General features: G+C 40.1%; 1 protein-coding gene across 5 annotated transcripts in view; it reads right to left on the bottom strand.

Moving 5' to 3' along the window:
- The window catches only part of anks1b (ankyrin repeat and sterile alpha motif domain containing 1B), a 250,819-nt gene that overhangs the window by 160,120 nt on the left and 67,814 nt on the right, over window positions 1-22,885 (bottom strand). For all 5 annotated transcript variants that reach the window (XM_037760557.1, XM_037760558.1, XM_037760556.1 and 2 more), the window contains 2 exons: window positions 16,476-16,556; window positions 12,182-12,338 (listed from right to left, as the gene is read on the bottom strand). In XM_037760557.1, the coding sequence (XP_037616485.1) occupies window positions 12,182-12,338; window positions 16,476-16,556 (238 nt within the window). The remainder of the gene's footprint in view (window positions 1-12,181; window positions 12,339-16,475; window positions 16,557-22,885) is intronic.

Raw genomic sequence — 22,885 nt, 5'->3', positions numbered from 1 at the left:
CAGTTTACCGGTGTAATTGTTGGTTTGCGTTATGTTTAATAAACTCCGTTTGCTCTGTTTCATCCTGTGTGGCTATCTACTATGATACTATTTTCCGCTGGAGTGACTCATCTTCACCCAGGGACCATTTAAGTGTCATCCTATCTAATCTATTGTATATCCTGTCTTCATCACGGTGTAATATAGTCCCCAAAGTCCCAAACCACCACATACAGTATGCAGCATAATCAGTCATCATTTGCCACCGACGGTAGTCAGTGTAGAACAGCAACGCAAGCTTTGGAGAATTTCATCCATCAACATTCATCTATTAAAGGTTAAATGCAATAGCACCTGGAAAAAGAAGTTCAAGGTCATTTATCTTCATAATTACTCCACAATTACAGGTATATTTGTACGGAACGATACACAACAAAGTATCCTGACATATGAGAATAAAAGGTTGAAGTGAGTGTGGTGACATTTTCCATCACATGCTCCATTATTTTTGAAGACACCTTTCGAGTGTATTATTACATTTCTTCTTGTGGCCTATATAACCTTCACACTTATACTGAGGGGGAAAAAAAGGGAGAGGGGTCTGGTAACATGATATGAAGCATGGTGAATTATGGTTGCTATGGTTACTAGCAGGTAATATACGCACTGTTGCACACCGATTTAGGACAGTGGTTAAACCTTTGACCCAATCACAAGTGGGTATTTTGCATGGTCATGGTTACTGAAGACTTCAAACTAAAGATGAAGAATACAACATTTTGTTATGAGGGTGAAATTTTTACTCCCTCTGTGGGTCTCTGGAGTTACGCAACTCTACGCTCCGATTCCACCGGGCTGTGGGTTAAAAAAAGTCTCACGCATGGTATAAAGTATCAGAGGATGGGGATACCAGGTTGGAAAATGTATATTATCATTGCTTATAATCCCATGTAGTTCCTAGTATCCCACTGTGCTGCTTGATAGGCTTACATAGTGCACTCCATTCCAAACACTCTCTCTCTCAAACTATGCGCTCCTGCACATTTGGAGTGGAAACCACACTCCGATTAATGCATCTGAATAATTTATGGTGGCATGCGGAGGTAATTATCTAGTAATTCACTGAGAAAATGCAAAGATTAGAGAAAAAAAAAAAGAAAAGTCAACAAAAAATGGTCTGCTCTTTTATCCTGTTAATCATCTAGCAAACGCTGAGATTTGTCCCAAACCCAAAGTTATTAACAAGCGTGAATTCCCAATAGCTGCGAACGTGTACGTACATGCATTTATGCATTCACATACACACTCACAACCACAAACACTTTCAGCCTCCTAAAGGCCTTTACACACCAGGGGCGTGACGAATTAACAACACAAAAATGCGATCAAAACTATTCATACTGGCAGCGATGCGAATTTGCAGCAGCTGCAGAACTTTCTTGTTAAAAGGTTCGAATAGATTCATGCAACTACCAGGATCCTATTGATCCAGAGCACCATCTGGCAGTCTGTCTGAGGTGAATTGTCGTATAGCCTAAGCTACTGTAAGCTATTTTATTGACTTTCCTTTTAGTGAAGCGCTCTGAGTGAATTTGAGTTCCTTTTGGTAAATAGTTACGCAGTGTACTGTATATGTGTAGGGCTTTTATTGTGAAAGGTAAGAACGTAAGAGTGGATCGCTGCCTTTGTCGAGGTTGAAAGGAGTGATAAAGTTTGCCGTCTTGGTCAAGGAGCCTCCGTGTTGTTGAAGATGTCCGTTCCACACAGGGGTTAACAAATGAACCCTAAAGAGCTCAGAACAATCTATCGTTCCTTGACAAATGGGCAACCCAATCTGCTAATGAAGATCATGTGATACAATAACAGCTAATGAGAGGACCTTATGGTGAGACGGTTTTCTCAAACATTTGGTTATTAAACACTTGATTCACGGATTATGCTTTCAGGATGATAATGACTACATTTTCAGATTCAACACGAAAACAAGCATGCAGATATAATGAAGCAAACAAATGCTCAACGCGGATTTTGATGACCATGATGATACGATAACCGCCGGGATGTAGATTGCAGCCACTGTTGGTGCTGCCGCTGACCCGTTGTGTCTCTGCAGCCTTAAAACGGACAATAAAGCTTTGTCAGTCCAATCCGCTGTGCCTCACGCACGCAGCTTTAGATAGGGAAAACGCAATTCCCCGACAGAAAGGAAACTGACAAAGAGATGAACAGAGACACAGAGTGACAGGACGAGGGAGATAGAGAAGAAGAAGAAGAGGAGAGAAAGAGAGAGAGAGAGAGCGGGAGAAAATCCCTCCATGTTCTCAGAGCGAGCTATATATTTCCATTACGCTCGCTCTGACAGCTTCCCGATATCATCTAGCACTCGGTGTATTGTTGCTGATTGGGCCCTGAGCAACAGCCATCTACTAATGACACATCAAGGGGAATGGCAGCACATTACTGACATGCCATTACAAATGGATGTCAGTTCTTTCAGCAGCATATATGATACACAGTTAATGGTCATCAATATAAAAAAAAGTATGTGTAATGAAGGAATCTGTTAGCGTTTATGATTTACAATCCATGCAGCATCCTCTGCATTACCCTGAAGGACACACACACAATCTACTTACACGCTTGCAGTATTACAGTACATTTACCAGCACACACACATATTTCCCATGGTAAACACTATCAGTGTTATCTAAGTTCATCCGCATGGGGCCAAACAAACGGCTACATCCATGCAAATAAGCAATAAGCCTTATCAGAGAGGCCGGGGCTGAAATGAAACCAGGGGCGAATGAAGCGCAGAGGTGTTTGTTTGAACCAACGCCGTGTTAATGCCGATGGACTGATATGCAGGATGAGCTCCGTCTACGTTACAGCGTCTCGTAATCCCAGCAGCTCAGCGCGCTGCCTGGGGACAGCTGGGTAAATAAATGGAGGCTGAAAAACACCAGACGCACAAGGTGAAAGTGTTTCTCTCCTTCTCACTCTTGCCGTCTCTTATTAAAATGGATCCATCTGTAGATTTCCAAGTATACAGCATATACGCAGTAAATAAAGAAAAGCTTATTACACGGCTTTTTGTTGAATACTCGATTCTGATTGGTCAATCATGGCGTTCTACGGTCTGTTATTTCTTTACAGCAGACCGTTGCTATGTATAACAGACCGTTGCTATGTATAACAGACCGTTGCTATGGGCGCAGTTCTGATGTCGGACTCTGGCGGACCATTTTTGTGTCAAATTATTGATTTTTTAAGTAAGTAGCCGTGTAATAAGCGGGATAATGTACAGCGAGCGGGTCATTGTTGTGAAATAAACCTGCATCTCCCTGTCAGGGTTTATTTCACAACAATGACTGGCTCAATGTGCATTACCCTGAACATTTAACATCTGCTTTTATTCACCTTTTTATGTCTCTTATCTTTAAGTCAAACTGAAATTTGAGCTGCAACGATTAATCGATTAGTTGTCAACTATTTAATTAATCGCCGACTATTTTGATAATCAATTTATCGGTTTGAGTGTTTTTTAAAGAAAGAAAAGTCAATTCTTTGATTCCAGCTTCTTAAATGTGAATATTTTCTGGTTTCTTTACTCCTCTATGACAGTAAACTGAATATCTTTGAGTTGTGGACAAAACAAAGACATTTGAGGACGTCTTCTTAGGCTTTGGAAACACATTTTTCACCATTTTCTGAGGTTTTATAGCCCTAACTGAAATTAAAATTGATTTTGATTTTTAAGGTGCATTTATTTTTTACAGTGACGGCTCCGGCAGTGCCAATGAGTGGGAATCACAGTTAATGTTAGCAGGCGTTTTTATTCTCCTTTGATAAAAAGGAAAAATATTTACAATAGCTGCATCATAGCTATCATCATAGTTTATATCTCCTCATATAAGCAAGATCTATTTGACTTTAATTGTATTAATGTATTGCATTGTTTTTCCTCACAGCTTTTTAAAATTTGAGATAAACTAATACAATTACCATTGTTTCTTTCAGCCTAAAAGAGCGGGAAAACTCGATTTTTAACAAAGATGTGTGAATAAAACCGTTCAGCACATCATACAAGACTATACCATCTAGAATGAGAGGTGGAAAGAGAAGGAGCAGGAGAGACATGGTTCCTGCTTCTCTTACATCTGTTTTAGCCTTAAGCCACGACTTAGAGATGGAGGAGAAAAAAAAAAGAGCAGTTATTAAGAGAGTGAACATGGAAAGTGAATGAAGTACCCGAGGCCAAGAGGAGTGAATGCCAAAGAGAGCTGAGAAGATAAGAGAAGAAGGAGATGATGGAGCAGGAAGGAAAGACTCTGAGGGGAGAAAGAGAAAGAAGAAAAGCAACAATCCACATTTCAAAGCCAAATGATCCATCGCTCACACTCCCAATGCCAAGTGAAGTCCAAAAAACACACACCCTAAATACAGAAAATGATCAAATTGTCTATCAAATATTTGGCTGAACATATCTACATTTAATTGTGTGGAAATAATTTATTGATAACTGGTATGACGGCTGCCAATATGACCTGTTGGCGCCAATTTTGTGATTTTCTTTGATGATGACAAGTTTCAATTTGTATTTTTATAACTTGCAAGTTCCCTGTAGGCACTATTAAATCAGGCTGTAGCTACCAATTACTTTCATTGATTAATGGATTAATAGTTTAGTCTATAAAATGTCAAAACATTCTGAAAAATGGCCATCACACGTTTCTAGAGCCCAATGTGGCAACTTCAAATGTCTCTTTTTGTTCGACAAACATCCAACAACCCTAATATATTCAGTTTAATAATGTAAAAACAAAGAAAAGAAAGGCATTTACTTAATAAATTACTTAAACAATTAATGAAACTAATCGATTTATCATTTCAATTTTCACTAAAATCATGAAGCTTTTAAACATTTTCCTACACAGTATCGACTTTAAAACTGTGATCGTGACTGTTGACACCTGCTTATAGAGCTATCTGTTCATATTTTAGAATGTTTTATTGATTACAGTATAAAATTAAAATGATAACCTTCAGGCGAAGTTACAATTACATATAAGGGACCTTATTACTGGATCTTTCTATGCAAAAGTCAAATATTTATCATTCACTGATCAAATTGAATTATTTCAAACATAAAACATGATTTTGATTACTCCTTTTTGCAGTCTTGAGCTCCATTCAGTACATCACAATTGATTTTTTTATCCTTGACCAGTGCCGTGAAAACCAACTCTGATTATGTGAAATTTATGGATAAGAAGACGCAAAGAATTCAATAAAAGGAATTCAAAGAAATGAGCTTCTGTCAAATTGGATTGCTTTTATAAGACTGGGGGAAGTTCAGAGGGGCAGTAGACTCGGCCTGATGGTTAAAGAGACACCTGGGTGTCATTTTTGAAAAGGATTCATACTGCTGCAGTGCCCTTGAGCAAAGACACAACATCCCTAACAGCTCTGGGGTTGCTGCTGTAGTTGAAATTTGAACACTGATCTCCCCGTAGGGTTAACAACTTAAAGAGGAACCGTATTTACATTTTTCTGTTAAAGTGCCAAAGAGGAAAAACGTTTTTCCGTGTCTACATATAACACCTCGATTAACACGCTCACACACAATCTGCTCTCGGCTCGCATGAATCACTCAGGGCTGCAGTTTGTTTTGATTGAATGAGATGAATCAGTTTTTCTTTTACTTAACTTTAATTAAGCTGACGGAGTGTCAGGCGGGGGGGGAAAACATATGACATAACACTTTTTGTAAACACATTACTCATAAGAAAACATCCTGCGGCCTCGTGTGACTGTGTGTGTTTTGGCAGCGGCGGCGGCGGCGGGCATGGCGGTAGGCCATGTTTGAGCAAGGACTTTCCCAGGGCGGTTTCTCGTAGTGGCCTGTGTTCTCACATGGTTTCATTTTCGTGTGTGGTAGCAACTTGTGTGCACGATAGGGCATGGGATTACCACGACTGTGAGATGAACGCACATAGAAAGACATTCGTGGAAACGCACAGCAGGCGAGCAACGTCATGACCTTTTAACTTTAGCCTTAGTTCACACACCGTCCCAGAAGGCTTTGCTGCACCTGGAGACAAGCCTGCAGGAAGTATTTCATGCATGCGTGTGTCCACACATGTGCACGCCACATTTGAAGCACAGATGGTGCAACATACGTCTTTCTAATCTCTCTTATTATCTCTCTTGATTCTGTGCCGCTGATCTCCTTTTCTCCTCCTGTGTGGGAGAACAAAGAGGCGAGTGAAAGGAGTCGCGTAACCCCTCCGTCCTTCTGTTTATGGAAAAGAAAACATTCTCGGGGTATATCTGCAGCACAGGGGGGACATACTTGACCTAGTCAGTCACCCACGCACACATACATACACACACACAGAATAACCCTTAAATTGACTAGTCCAGAGGCCCCGAACGGAGGAAGCCCAGAGGTTTTTCTGCTGGTTCCCACACACACATCTGCTCTTCGTCCCTCAACTGTCCCCCTCACACTGCCACGGTCAGGCACAAGCAAAATAATCTTTATAATCCAGCTTTGCTTTGGGCGAGTGCCTTGGGGTAAAATGTGTCATCATTAGTCAGTCAACATACTCTGTCTGGGCGCTTGTTATTTTAAGTGCTGCTGGTTCAAATCCTGGGGCCAAAAAGACTCCGAGCGAGACGCAATGGTACGACACAGTTGGTTGACTCTTAAGCTGAAATCTCTTAGAATTGCATTTTGGGGTACTCTGGGGGTCTATGGGTTTGCGCGCTACTGTACACACACACACACACACCTCTACACATAACAAACAGTGATACCAATCTGAGAATAACTAATAATAATTCATGTTGAATATCAATAGTAAATAATGCTGTGGGATTATTCCTTATTTCGTGGGCTATTTTGGAATTTATACTTTTATATTACATACTTATATATAAAAATAAACTAAAAACAAAGCATTGAAATGCTGATTTGAAGGTTGATTACCATGGCAACGGTGCAAGCTTTGAAGCATTCAGGTCAGCCCTACACAGAAGACAAAACAGGAACCTTTTCTAAAGCAGGATACAACATTCACATTATCCTTTTTATGGCATCTACAGTATGTTTTGCCGATTTTTGCTGCAGCAGCGTGATGTGATGTGATGCTTTTCAGTGGCTGATCCTCAAATGCTGGAGCATCCTTAAATACACTACCATGAAGAGTTTCTCAAAATGGTACTTGTAAAGAACCATTTTGAAGAAGAAGGCTGAGAGGTGTATGAAGGACATTTTTGTCAGACGAGACAGGTGGAACTGTTGACCACAGCTTTATAGTGAGCTCTGCCACTCAGGGACTTCATCATCTTTTAAAATGCTTATGTGGTCCCATGAAGGCTGAATGAAGAATTGTAAAATTTTAGTGTACAAAAGGTGTTTTAAATTCTCATTAGTAAGTACCTTTTGCCATGGCCCAGGGTACTAATAACAAACCTTTTAACGAGGTTAGCCTTGTTGCTCCATTTACTTCTCTAAAGTGCAGACGGACCGTCAGTTTACTGGTTTAGGGATGTAGAATTATTAGAGTGTAACACACACTGGATGTAGGCTCAGTCACTCCCATCTCTCTCATCTCTCTATTTCAGTTCAATACAGGTAACAGACCCTGTGGGACTGTAAGATCATTTAAAAAGGGATGTGATGATCTATGACCAACTGTCTACAAAAACAGGTCAAGGGGCAAGCATCCACACAGCAGTGCATTGCTTAACTTTCGTGGCGATACTCCTGTCTGCTTCTCCAAACTGGGAATGTGCCGACCGCCATCTAAGTTACCGTATGTAACATTAATACACTGACTATAAGGATGTATATAAACTGTACATGTAGCAACGTCATCATGCGTAAACCTACGTCAGGTCACGTGGGAAAACGTTTTTAGGGTCTTTGACCAAAATTTGAATGTTCGTATTTTAATGCATAAGCTACAGAATTGATATAAAAACCTAAAAAAAATACCCAAAACAATGGACCTGCCCTTAAAAAAGAATTCAAGGAATTATTTGTAACTGTTCTCCTTAGGTACAGACCTAAAGTGAGGCATCAGTTCATGAGTCAATCTGAGTGGGAGAAGGAGAGATCACAACAAACAGCGCCTCAGTCCTCAAACGACGTGCTTGGCCCTGCAAGCAGAGTGCATGCCTCAAGTAAACAAGCAATCATTCACCATCTATCACCGTCTCACTGTCTCTCACACATACCAATAAAGCATGCGCACACAGTATGTTATAATCATGTCCTCCAGTCAGACTGCCTTCACCTCCTCTCATACATAAACGCGCTCCCGCAATAAACAAAAAAACAGCTGAGAATGGGAACAACTGGGACCAATTAGGCAGTAAACAGTGGGCTGGAACTGGTTTACCGCCAACTAATAACATCTACTAACCTCCATTAATCCTCTATTGGCTGCAGAGTAAGAACAGGCCCACCTACACACTTCCCTACCTCTCTTTTGCATCCTTCATGCTCTCAAGCCCTTTCGCACTCATTACAGCACCCTCCTGCGTCCTCTTCCGCGGCCTTAGTGTCCCTATTTGTCACCTCGTGTACAAAAGGTGAGCACAAATATATAGTGTTTCTCTCGCTCATGCAAGAATAGAGCAGCTATTAAGACAAACAGCCTCTGGAGTCACTACGCTGAACACACACACACAGCTACACGTACGATCAACCTCTGACACGAGTAATGGCGTGCGTGGGCAGAGTAATATCGTAATGTGCAGCCAATGGCTTGCTGCTGTAAGTCTGGATGATGGGTGTGAGCGTGTGGGGGACTCAGTATATCAACCTAATGTATGCCGGCCCTGCTGCCTGCAGCAGACAAGACAGACAGTGGGGGAAATACGGAGCCGAGGCATCGTAAACACACTAACATGCTGTAAATCTTGCATCCGGATTTATGGCTGCGAGCCGAGAACAACTGTATCCCGACGCGGACATAACTGCATCATGCAGCATTATGAAACGCACAAGTACCGTAATTTAAAATCGGTGCTAAACCAGTGTTTTGCAAAAGTCAGTGCTCGAGGCAAGAATAAACACTGCAGCCTTAAGATTGTGCAGTCGTGCTGGAGTCTTTGTGTGTATGTCTGTGTGTGCAACCGTGTGACAGACTAATGTGAGCTCTGTAGCATTTCCACCGGTGTTTATTATACAGACGCAGATATGAAAAGTGATGATAACAGGCGTAGATAAAAACCAGTCATTTCCAGCTTGTTGATAAACAAGACTAAAAAGAAAAGGCTGATCAGTGTAATTAGATGATTTAACAAGTGAGGTGTTATATGAGAATTTATAAAAGCTTCCTCTCCCCCTTTTATTTGACAGATGCACATGAATACAAGTTCACTTTTCAGCCTGTGAGATCTGAATATCTAATAAGTGTCATAATAAATAGGGATGCAGCGATTCATTGGCCAAACATCAGTTTCTGAAACTGAAAAGGCTTTTTGAAGCATGTTATTTTAAAAAAATCATGTGAAAAAAAGGTTATATTAAAGGTTGTTTTTATAAATTGATATGATTGAATTCATTCAAAGACAGTGTAATGAAATGCTGAATGACTTTAAAACAGCTCAGTTCTTTTTTTAATAATGAAGAGGTCTGTCAATTGATTAAATATTTAATCATGATTAATTGCAAATTAATCACACATTTTTATCTGTTCAAAATGTACCTTAAAAGGGAGATTTGTCAAGTATCTAATACTCTTATCAACATGGGAGTAGACATATATGATTGCTTTATGCAAATGCATGTATATATTTACTATTCAAAATCAATTAACAACCTAAAACAATGACAAATATTGTCCAGAAACTCTCACAGGTACTGCATTTAGTATAAAAAAAATATGCTCAAATCATAACATGGCAAACTGCAGCCCAACAGGCAACAACAGCTGTCAGTGTGTCAGTGTGCTGACTTGACTATGACTTGCCCCAAACTGCATGTGATTATCATAAAGTGGGCATGTCTGTAAAGGGGAGACTCGTGGGTACCCATAGAACCCATTTTCATTCACATATCTTGAGGTCAGAGGTCAAGGGACCCCTTTGAAAATGGCTTTGCCAGTTTTTCCTCACCAAAATGTAGCACAAGTTTGTAGTGTTATTTAACCTCCTTCGCGACAAGCTAGTATAACATGGTGGATACCGATGGATTCCTTAGGTTTTTTTAGTTTCATATGATGCCAGTATCTTCACTCCAGCTTTTAAACTGAGCCCGCTACAACCTCAGAATGATCAATTGTGTTAATGTGTTAAAGAAATTAGTGGTGTTAAAACGATTTTGCGTTACTTTGACAGCCCTATAAAAAAATATAATTTTCTCTTTCTTTTAGCTCTCAAATGAATTTACAGTCAGGACAGAGTTAATTAATGAATGCATATGGCGTTTCACAATAATTACGTAAATATGTAACAATGTACCTCTCTCATTGGTCCTCTGTTACTCAACAGACCAAAACTGTGATGCAGTCACAGCTTGTATCTTTGCATATCTTGGCAACACACATCCTCTTTGCAAAAGTTATTTTGTGCACAACACACCAAATACAGACACAGCAGCAGCGTTAGTCCGTCTCCATTTTCAACTTTCTTTGACTGTAAAGCTATGCCTTATAGCTACAGGAGCAAGTCTCGCCTCCTACACAGAAACAGCAATGCTGAAATGTATTGCAGAAAATCATCAAAAAACAGCACGAAAACACAGATATACCAGAAGAGACGGACTAGACAAAGTCTAAAAGCATGTGACAGGAGATCTTCTTCATAAACAAAGAGCACCCACACACATTAACTGTGCACTAAAGTCAGCATTTACGTACAGTATCTTCTAAATCAGCATCTCCCACCCTGTGTGTGTCCACGCTGCCTGCACAGCAGCTCGCTCAGCTCTACAAATAATTGACGGTGTAAAAAAAAAAAGAAAAAAGAAAATTACCCGTGTTCACTTGCTGACTAACCTCTTCATTTCAGGGGGCAAGGGACGCCATTTATCACGGCAAACAATTAGGCTCTAACAACTCTCGGAGGGAAACGATTTGGCTAATGGCGACAGAGCAAAATGTGCTTATTATGCAGAGTAAATAACGCTCCAATAACCTGCGGGAGTCCATTACTGCACCGCCACCAGGAGTAGGAATATTAAAAAAAAGAAGACATCAACATTTTAGCCAACACTTCCTATGTGCCTCATCTTCAAATGACAGCGCATCAGCGAGTCGTGACATCATCAACATGCTGCAAGCGGCAGAGATGGACAAAAAATGAGTGAGGGGGGGAGGAGAAGGTCATCTTTGCTGATGAGGAATGACAGCAGTGGCAGGCTGAAATGCTCCCAGAGCTGAAACGCTCGCCCGCCTGTCAGAGAGAGATCACTGGGAACTGTAAAGTATCGGCTCTGTTGGACAGGAGCCATAACGAGACGACCTGTAGCGGCAGCGCTGGTTTAAGTGCCCCGAGAAATACAACAGATGAAGAACTCAACTTTAATTTAGCTGATGAGACCTTTCTTGCTCTGGTTACAGCACACCGGGAACGTGTTTCTTTCAGACACAATTGCCCATTTAACATGTAAGTGGAGGCTATAGCACATGAACAAAGGTTAGATTGATGTATCTTCTCAGTTTCTAGGGTACACACAACTAATACTGGGCTTCTCTGAGCTACAGAAATCCAGACATGAAATTTTGATGATGCTCCTCTGAGTCCTCTCCTTAGAGATATGTCCAAGGTCAGAGCCAGAGGCGTTCAGAGCTCATACAGAATATGGTTGACCCAAACAGACCCTAATAAAAGGATAACACCAACACTGGCAGCAGCATGATGCACTAACAATTAACAAGCAGCTGCTTTCAAAAAGAGTAGTAAGATAGCTTAAAGGGATAGTTCGGGTATTATAAAGTGGGGTTGTATGAGGTACTTATCCGTAGTCAGTGCATTAATTACAGTAGATGACGGTCAGCACACCTCCAGTTTGGAGAAGCAGTCAGGAGTTACTGCACAGAAGCAAAGCAATGTGCTGCTGTGGACTGGGCCGGCAACAAAACGTATTTTAGCCACCTAAAAGAAAGGCCCACCTAAAAAAATCAACATGAGAGTAAGACAGGTGGAAGATGAAGGTTTTTAAAAGGATTATTACGGCGTTTACCTGTTGGTTGACCCGGCACTGCGAGGCTCCGTGTTGGATGAGGATGCGGACGATGTCCACGTCTCCCCGCCAGGCGGCCAGGTGCAGCGGGAAGCAACCCTTGCTGTCGGCCACGTTCGTGGACGCCTCGAACTGGAGCAGCTTCAGCACCACTTCCCTGAGAGAGACGGATATACACACACAGGTCAATATATCAACACATCGGAAGATGGAGGGAACAGACGCAGAGTTTGAATCTGTATCATGGAATATTATCACATTTCCCTTGAGAACGCCACATTATTTTACTGCAGAAATAATACATTTTTCACTTTGGAACATACAGTACAATGCAACCCTTCTTATAAACTGCATAATTAATCATTTCACTGAATATTACATACATCCCAGAAGGAATGAAACCATAATTAAAGTCAAAATACATGATGAAAATGGTCGTGAGCTGCCTTTTCTCTCGTCAAGCACTCATATTCTGCAACCTTGGTGATATTTTCACTGGTTAAATGAATTGACTGTGCTTCCTCTCATAGTCGGTGCTATTTTCTACAGAATTATCTTTTTATCTAAAAGACTAAATCAGGCCTTGTTTTGTCTCCCCAATCTTGGCTACATTTGATATTCAAAAATCACGTTTATATATATCAACAAGTACACGTGAGGCTGAACTTCAAATTATTTATATTACAGTTTGTGCTAGACAAGTTACGCTTCACTACTTCCATGCCGGTGTCCTATCTACTTTTGTGTTTCCTCCTAGATCTGCAGCCTTCATAGCAGAGCATGCAGCCATGTGATGCGGTACAGCAACAAGTTGGCACCTACTTGAAGCACCTAGTCTAAACCAGGCTTAGGTCATGGAGGGATTTACGGTGTTATGAGTAAATCCCTCAGTATACCACAGAGTTCAACTGGAAATGATCAACAATTTAGAGAAGACAAAACACCTCCATGTTTCCCTCATAATAAAGTAAAAACAAACACATAGAGCGACAAATCATAGTGCCTGGGTTGGTGCTGGGAATCCATTTACAGTGAAGCCGCTGCTCAGTAATAATGCCAGTGATACTGTTTCTTATTAGGAAGTCTCCAGCTGAAGTTGTCACCTCTCTCTGAGGAGGAAAGGTGAAGTGCTTCATTTGCATTTGAAATGTCAGGGGGAGAAACAGAGGAGAGAGAAGGGCAGAACCTCTCCCAGGAGCAGCAGCGAGATGCTTAATGAACTTAATTAATAATTTATCATATTTTTATATAATTCACTCAGGTTTAAGTGGCGGTTGAACAGCAAAATCACACTGGGAGGATCGCAGGGTCAAATATGAGAATATTCAACTTCTTGCAAAAGGCTTTTTATGTGATTAAAAAAATGATTAAAATTATTTTAAAAAACAATTTAGCTTGAATAATAAATCTCTGAATACAGCACCGTCTGTTGCCGTGTTTCTTCTGTCTATAACTTAATTCTCTTTTTACTTTCCCACCTAAACGTTAAATCATTCCCCTGGAGCTTTCTTGTCGGCGGCCTAATTTTCACTCTGAGGTTGCAGTTTTTCTCTCCCTCTCTCTTCCTCTCCTTTCCAGTTGATCTGAAGGAGGAAATCCACATAATTCCCCCCAAAACACAGGACTAATCCTTCAGTTCCACCAAGCTGGGATAGTGGTCAGGCTCGCAGCTAATCCACACTGTGTAACGGATTTCTCAGCGGGGCCCAGGTGAAGAATGGAAGCTGCGAGGTAGCTCTCTGTGCAGACGCAGACGCGCAGTTTGCAGAAATATTGTGTATTTTTAGACTATAATGAAGAACTCATTTTGAGAGTACAGGTGTGTCATGACCCTGGAACAATGTCACACTGTTTTAATGTGATTATGTGAACGCATTTTAAAAGGGACTGTTTGTAAGAAACGGAAATGCTTGTTAACAGCAACACCTGTGGCCGTTAAGTCAACGAAAGTCAGCGTCGCGCTCGCGCTTGCTCGCTCTAAATAGACATGAACGAGCATCGCTCAAAACAGTGAGGCGACACACGTCAGCTAAAACCACAATATCACTCTATATTTCACCTGCTTGGCAGTAATGTTAGCTGACCAGACAAAGGTATCTCCATGAATCAATGCTGATCCTAGTGTTGGCTGTTCCTGCTTCAGCCTCCCGACCGCGGCCGGAGGGAGACATCGACACCCAGTCGGAGACGATAACGTTTCCCGCTGCAGAGCCCCGTCACTTCACAAGACACGGGAAACATCTGTTGGTCTGGAGGAGCTGCAGCAGTTATTTCTGCACAAACGTCCACCATACATTCACTAGATATTCTCAGAGCTAAACTAACTCTTCTGCAGTGTGGAGTGAGCACGCATGAACGTGTGGAGCGAAATAGCGAGAACGAGCGCGGTGTGTGACTGAAGGCAAGCAGGCAGAGGAGCAGAGTACAGCAGAGACTCCGGCCCTGGAGACTAAAGCTACGATCTCCCCCGCGTCCTCCGACCGCGGCCAACACTGTTTAACAGACGGGCTTCACTAGATATAACTTTTTGGTTTTGGTGCTTCCTTGTAGTTTGTGTTGGAGTCTAAGTCTGAACAGCATAGCCACACACGAGCACGCATGGGACACCGACCCGGATTGATTTATACGTGTAAGAAGTTACAAACAGTCCCTTTAAGTGCAAAAACACTGTTTTCTCATTTCTGCGACCCTTCATCTAATGAAGCCTTTTGAAAACACAAATAAACACTGAAATGCACTGCCACCAGTCTATACACAAGACTGAGAAGTTGATTGATTATTTATGCATTCAACATTTATCTAAAATGGCTATAATAAATAGGTTAACGACAACATATCAAAGGACAGTGTAAAACAATGTGAATGGGACTGCTGGAACCTACAAAGAGTTATCACCAGGGGGCCAGTCTCTCAAAGAAAGATTTGTATGGCAGTATGGCTTAATCCAGCAGTTACAAGGACATTTACTGGAAAATTCAGTTAACAGAGCCAACAATACCAAAACTACCAGAAGCATAAAATGCAGTGCAGACCTTGTAGCAGAGCTGAGATTATGTGACTTCTTAATATAGGTTAGTAGGGCTCAGTACTTCTGCCAACTCCACAGTCAGGTTCAGGATAGTTTCCTTTGGATAACAGACATAACTGACGACGTCCTCATCGCGTAATATTTCCAACTGTGGTCTCTAAAAACGCTTTACTTTCTTATTACTACCTCCACAGCACTGTTAGAAAAACAGAAATTACTATTAAGTGCCACGTTTCCCTCCATTTTTAATCATTTGGTGCCACTGGTCCGCAGGTGTCACTGATAAAAGAGCTCTTAAAACCCACTGTAGACTGCCTGCTCAACATCAACCGGCAGACAAACATAGTTAGAGACTAAATGGTGAACTATAGTGGATCAATTAGCAGCTAATAGAGCCAGATATAACATTAGATATTTCCCACAGGAGACCAAAACATGAGCTAACAGTTAAAAGAGAGTGTCTTACATTCATCAGGGGTCCAGAAACATGACTCCAAATTAATGATAATGCTGCTCCGTAAATGCTGGATGTTGTAACTAAATAAGGAGCTTTTTTGCTGAACAGTTCGCCATATTAATTTAAGAGGTCAATATATTGGACAAAAAAATCAGGATGTCTCTTAAAGGACCCATATCATTCTCATTTTCAGGTTCATACTTGTATTTTGTGTTTCTACTAGAACATGTTTACATGCTGTAATGTTAAAAAAAAAACTTTATTTTCCTCATACTGTCTGTCTGAATATACCTGTATTTACCCTCTGCCTGAAACGCTCCGTTTTAGTGCATTTCAATGGAATCGCAACGGAATTGCGTTGCTAGGCAACAGTTTGGGTCCATGTTTACTTCCTGTCAGCTGATGTCATTCACATACACTGCAATAGGAAATAAACTGGGACACATTTAGAATGTTTACGTTTAAAACCATGAAATGGTCTAAATAGTGTATATTTGTGACATCACAAATGGACAGTAATCCATAACGGTTTGTTTCAAACGCACAATTTCTGAATACGGGCTGTGTGTATTTCTCCGTATATTGAGCTTTTTGATAGTTTAACAGTATTTATATAGCACTTAAACCTGCTTTATAATATAAAAGACGTGAAAATCTCACTTTTTTACAATATGGGACCTTTAAAATGCATGATCAAGAGAGAGAGAGAGACCTGGCCAAAACGTAGATAATACAATACATAATACATGATGCATACATAGTATTTGATCACATATAAATACTCATAAAAGACACAAAAACAGTCTTACCTGTGTCCATTAAGTGACGCATGATGTAAAGGTGTGTATCCTGTGCTGTCTGTGCAGTTGACATTCAGGCCCTTCCACATGCTGGAAGAGAAAACAGAGAAAGTCCTACATCAAAATTCATCCTCATTTTACATCATTTCTTCATATTGAGGAGTGTTGTTTGGTAATGTGCTGTTTGATATTCTGTCTGTGTTGTTTTTGAGACATTTTGAACTGCTTCTTAGTCAGAAAACATCTTTATTTCATCCATTTGTTTGTTTGTTACCTCTCCTGATCTGCAGCACCTGCTCTGTTTTAGAACCAGGAAGTGACAAACCACACCCAGCCAATTAGGATCCACTTTCCTCCTGGAATGTACCAAGTGTGGGATAGGCAGAGGGGGGTTGTGATGTCTTTTTTGAGCTGTTTCTGAGCAGTTTTTTGCAGATATTCATTCCTTTTGTCTGTTTATTTATATTTGTGCCATGTTAAATTACTATATTTATCTACTGAGACACAGATGAAACCCCTGCTGTGAGTTAATTGATTTATTAATTGTGGTGTTTCCCGTTGTAGTAAATGCTTGTTTTTGAGCTCTTTCAAGAAGATTAAGGAGGCCCCGGATTGCTTTCTCCTTGGAGAGTTATTTTCTTGTTTGTTTGTTTTTTTCTGTTCAAGCAAGTATTGGTTTTTGTTTCCTCAGTTGTTTCTTCCCACAAAAGAGGTTTCTTTTTTCTTATAATGGATTTGGGTCCCGAGGCGAGAAGTATAATTTATAATTTGGAGCTACAGCCAGAAGAGAGAGTTTAAGTCTTATTTCATCATACTGGCAAATAAAGAAAGTGAGTGAGGTCGACTCACAAAAAGGCTGAGCATGCAAATAAAACCACACAACACAGAATCTCATAAGGACAGCCAGCTACGCACACATACACACACATAGAAACCGACACTCACACACTATTGCACACATAGAGCCCAGGGTTTTCCCAGGGCTATAATTATATGACCTCTCTTTTTCACATGAACTCCTCCAAGCGCGTCAGAGAGAAGTACTAATTAGTTGAATTCCAGTCTGAGCAGCTCTGGGCTGAAAAGCAGAATCAAGTAACTCGTAGAAGACACTGTATTACCTTTTTATTTAAAATTAGAGACAACCCAATACAGCTGCTTCTGACACGAAGAGCAGAGTCTCGAAATGCAAATCTGTGTCTCACAGTATCTGTTACTGAAACACATAGAATATAGTCTTTTAAATATATTTTTTAAATAGGTTCATTGCATTTTTCTGTTTATTTCTATTTTAGGAGATTTAGTCTCTAAACCAGGATTGCCCAAAGTGGGGCCCGCAGGCCAAAGTTGGCCCGCCAGACGTTTCTAGCAAAGAAAAAAATAATAATAATAATTTAAAAGAATATAATATACATCAGTTTATGCTGTTTTGTTTTTCTTGAAGTAAAAATGCTCTTTAGATATGTGAGATGTGTGAGATATGAGTGACACTTTGCACAGGAAGTCAGTTTGGCGCAAGTGATGTACGAAATAAATGTAGAGGCAGAGACAGTAACACACAGACAAAAGGCATTTAGGATTCTAGTACCATTTAGCATCTTAACAATACAATAAAATTAGGGCTTACAATCGATTAAAATATTTAATCGTGATTAATCGCATGATTGTCCATAGTTAATCGCGATTAATCGCATATTAATGTATCTTAAAGTACCTTAAAGGGAGATTTGTCAAGTATTTAATACACTTATCAACATGGGAGTGGACAAATATGCTTGCTTTATGCAAATGTATGCATATTTATTACAGGAAATCAATTACCAACACAAAACAATGACAAATATTGACCAGAAACCCTCACGGGTACTGCATTTAGTATAAAAAATATGTTCAAATCATAACATGGCAAACTGCAGCCCAACAGGCAACAACAGCTGTCAGTGTGTCAGTGTGCTGACTTGACTATGACTTGCCCCAAACTGCATGTGATTATCATAAAGTGTCTGTAAGGGGAGACTTGTGGGTACCCGTAGAACCCATTTTCATTCACATATCTTGAGGTCAGAGGTCAAGGGACCCCTTTGAAAATGGCCATGCCAGTTTTTCCTCGCCAAACTTTAGTGTAAGTTTGAAGTGTTATTTAGCCTCCTTCATGATAAGCTAGTATGACATGGTTGGTACCAGTATCTTCACTCTAGCTTTTAAACTGAGCCAGCTACAACCCTCAAAATCACAAGATGCTTTAATGCGTTAAAGAAATTAGTGACGTTAAAATTAATTTGTGTTAATACGTTATTATCACGTTAACTTTGAAAGCCCTAAATAATATACAATAAGTGTTTGCTTTTGGCAAGGTAATTGCTAAAAATGTGTATCTGGTCACAACCCACATCTTGACTTTACCTTTTAATAATATTTCAGTAAAGGTATCCCGCGAAATGAAGACTTAGATATGATACATATGTTCCTTCTACTCCATGGCCTGTATTTGTTGGAGGATAAAACAAAATCCACTTTAAAAATAATGATTTTTATTCAATTTATTGTAACAAATGCATTGCACTTCTATTTTCCCATTCACTGACTGATTCTGTGTCGTCTAATGGTCAATTTTCTCTGTTGAGAGAATGGAGCTGAAGCTGCTGGCAAACAGTTAAACATTGTGGAGAGAGCTGAACATTCACCGAGTTTGACAGACATCAACACAATGGTCAAGGTCAGTGGTGTTACGCGGTGTAGGCGCGTGCACACAAACACACAAGTAAACGCGAATTAAAGAGAGGTATTAAGGGATGGCTGCACACAGTGTACATCGATCAATAGAACAAGTGTGTTGTAGCTGAGGATGCAGAACATTTTACTGCATTCAATGCTGAAATAAATCATGAGAAGAAAAAAAAAAGAAGCAAACCCAGGTGCCCTTCAATAAAAAAAAAATGCCCTAAAAGCTGCATTTTTACACAAAAAAAAAGTATTATGAAACCAAAAGCAACAAGAACAAATTAATTTTTAACAGCAAAAGAAATAAAACAGAAAAAAGTACGCACACACATGCACCTTAACACATACAACATGTAACACACAGATGTCAGAGGGCAGGAGACCACAGACAGACAGACACAGCACATGCTTGTTTCTTTATTGGGTTAACTGATCTCTACAAACACTGTGAGTGTTTGTACTTGTGTGTGTGTGTGTTCATATCGATCATGCTGCTCTGCTGACCCCTTTCAGCGCTGACCTATAGAGCCAGTAGGACAGCTTGTTAAAAAGAGCAGACTGACAGAGGGTGAGAGGGAGACTGCAGGAAGCCAAAATGTGATGGAGACTGCGAGGAGTCAAATTAATGTCTGTTTCAACCCAACTGTCAAGTGAATTTGGATTTAATTTCCCCAGATCCTCATACATCCACCATAAAAATGAAAAGTATTACACATTTCTGTTGTCTTTTACTGTCAGACAATAGTATATGTAACATAAATATATAAAAACTAAGAAATATCCTTGCTATGCGTGCTGCTTAGGGAAGTGAAGGAAGACAGACAGCAAAGAGCGCTACATTAGTGGGATCCAAGGTACACATAACTCAAACAAACAATGCAAATCAACCAATACAAAGCGCCTGTGTTGACATAAACACATCTCAAAATGCAAAATAAAACTGTTTATTTGTCTGTTTCCTGTCTTGTTTCAAGATATTAGAACTCATTTATAGCCCATTCTTCATACAAGGGAAACTTTTTTATTTATAATAAGGACAATTATCTCATTATAGGCAGAATTTTTAAAGGTGCTATTGATAACATTGATATCATTCAGCCACTAGACGTCACACTCTCCCTCCTACGTTCAATTGCATTCATTTCTCAACAAGTGGTTGCCAGCTCAGGGTACAACCTGCATATTTTCTCGAGGTGACACAGAGATACCACGTGATACCAGCGCCTTTATATCATAGGCTCACAAGCCTTATTAGAAGCAGGAACTGAACGTCAGATGTCTTCCACAGAGACAAACAAAACATCAATTTTGAACCGTCACATTTTTTTTAATTATTAATTCACAATTATAATATTTTTTTTTAAGGGAAACCGATAATTTTATTCAGCACCCTGCTAAAAGTTTTTTTTTTTTTTAATATTAGTCTACATAATAATGTTAGCAATAAGACCTTTAAAAGAATTCCTCGTCAAGATTTACTTTGGTTCTAGCTAGCTCCATCTGCTAGCAGGTCACACTTGTTCGACTGACAAATCTAATGCTAATACAACAACAACAACAACAACAACAGATAGAGCAATGGAACATTACAGATTACAGATGTGGCGTTTAAAGACCTTGTAGTTTCAGTCACTTCAATCACCAACATTCAACCCTACACCCAGAGAGCTCGTTTAATCATATAGTCTTTTATTACATATTTCTTTTTACCTCACATTTCTACCTTAAAACGAGCACTAAACTGCCATTGCAATATCTGCGTGAGTTTTTATCAAAATGCTCCATTTCCACTCAGTGTTTCTAATTCAATACCTCATTAATCACATAAAACGACTTGGATGGAAACACAGCTAATGTTCCCTAAACTCCCGTAAGCTGTTTTCTATATCTGATAGCTGTTCACCGAACAAACCCGACCTTGAACACACACACACACACACCCACACACACACATGCCGGTGTTGTTACCTTCAAACAACCAATCTGTACAGCAATTCATTAAAAAACTTGCTGCACAAAGAGTCTTTCATGTGAGAGGTGCTCTGCACGGCCCCTAACACAATCCACCTCTCCCACACGCCCTCAAACGCACCGTATTAATGCACAAACACAGCAGTCATACCCCGAGTCACACAACCTTCATAAAAAACCTGCACAAACAAATATATGTGGTCACCTTGTGAGGGAATGTGTAAACCTTGTTCACAGTGTGTGTGAGCCTCGCTGTGAGCTGAACAAGGTGTTGTGTTTTTATTTCACTCCTACATATGTGTTTGATGATAGCGGGTGTCACTAATACAAACACTTACTTTTACTTACTTCCAGGAGTAGGAATCAACCAAAACAAGATTTAGCAAGATCTTTATAATAGATTTGGAACATACTTAAAGCTCCAATAATCATTATTTCTTCATCTCACTGTGACACTTAATCAAATGACTGCATGTAATGTGGAGGGAGTCACTCAAAGTGACGGACAGAGAATCAAACTTTACACCTCTACACAACAAGCTATTTTCCTCAGAGGCTGTTGGAGACCAAAACAGAGAAAAAGAGTGAATACTGGAATTGCAATATATGCATCAGGGGGACACAAATGTATCTAAAGTCTACACGAGTGCTAATGTTGCTCCATCTAGCTGAATGTGTAAACAGGCAATTGTATGATAATGCGTTAACCATAGCAACTTTACAAGGCAATATGCAGTTTAGCTTATTTTTGGAATTCTTCTGCTCCCAACTAATTCATTCCTGCAGTTTTAAGTCCTGATTTTTGTATCAAGACATGGATTTCCCACAGTGGTGCAGGCCATCTTTTCGACATAAAATGTGTTTGCAGAAACACTTCTACATTTGAGGAGAGGCTTCCCTTAAACTTAAGGCTGTTACACATTGGCAGCGTTTTTTACGTGTGATTAATTTGCACGTAAATATATTTTTTTGAACTGTTGTTTTTGTCATTAGTACGTTCAGGGCACGATCACATGTGTGAATGCCAAGGCGACTTTCGAACTGAAAGTTCACCAAAGTTGAACTCCACCCAAATGCGAATTTGCTTATATACCGGAAGCAACTATTTTTTCACCCCTGCGCTCGCATAGAATGGGAGTAAACAGGAGGCAAATATTAATTTCACGCATGTGTGACCGTGCCCTCACACAGAACGTGAATATGATAAAAAACAACACCTTTTTCGGACCAAGGTCGATTTTCAGAGTTTTTGCACTGCGAATAAACCAATCACATTGTGCAGAACCAGTTGAGTTGCACCAATATTTATCAAACAACAACACAGAGCCACCGTAGTCCGAACCAGGACAAACCTTAACAATGGTAGCACATACCAGATCCACTCCTTCTGTTCTAACCTTTCACAATAAAAGCCTCTAGATATACAGTATATTATTCGCAGGCAAGTATTTTGCATTTTCGTGTTGCTTATTCGTCACGCCCCCGGTGTGTAAAGGCCTTTAGAATTAGTGTGTAGTATACAGTGATGAGTTTATAGTTACTTATCATGCTTGGTATTTTGTTCTCTACTACTGTTCTCCCAATAGTCCTTTGATATTCCCACTGGGACTTATGCTGCTCTGCTGAGCTTAATATTGCATTTATATTAATCACCACTGCACAAACAGTCTATGACTGCAATCCACTGCGGCTTTAAACTGCCAAAAGGTACAAAAACACAGAGACTG

Source organism: Sebastes umbrosus, chromosome 23 (assembly GCF_015220745.1).
Source record: "Sebastes umbrosus isolate fSebUmb1 chromosome 23, fSebUmb1.pri, whole genome shotgun sequence".
NCBI lineage: Eukaryota > Metazoa > Chordata > Actinopteri > Perciformes > Sebastidae > Sebastes > Sebastes umbrosus.
Note: the sequence above shows the minus strand (reverse complement) of the source record. Positions and strands in the feature narration are given on the sequence as shown.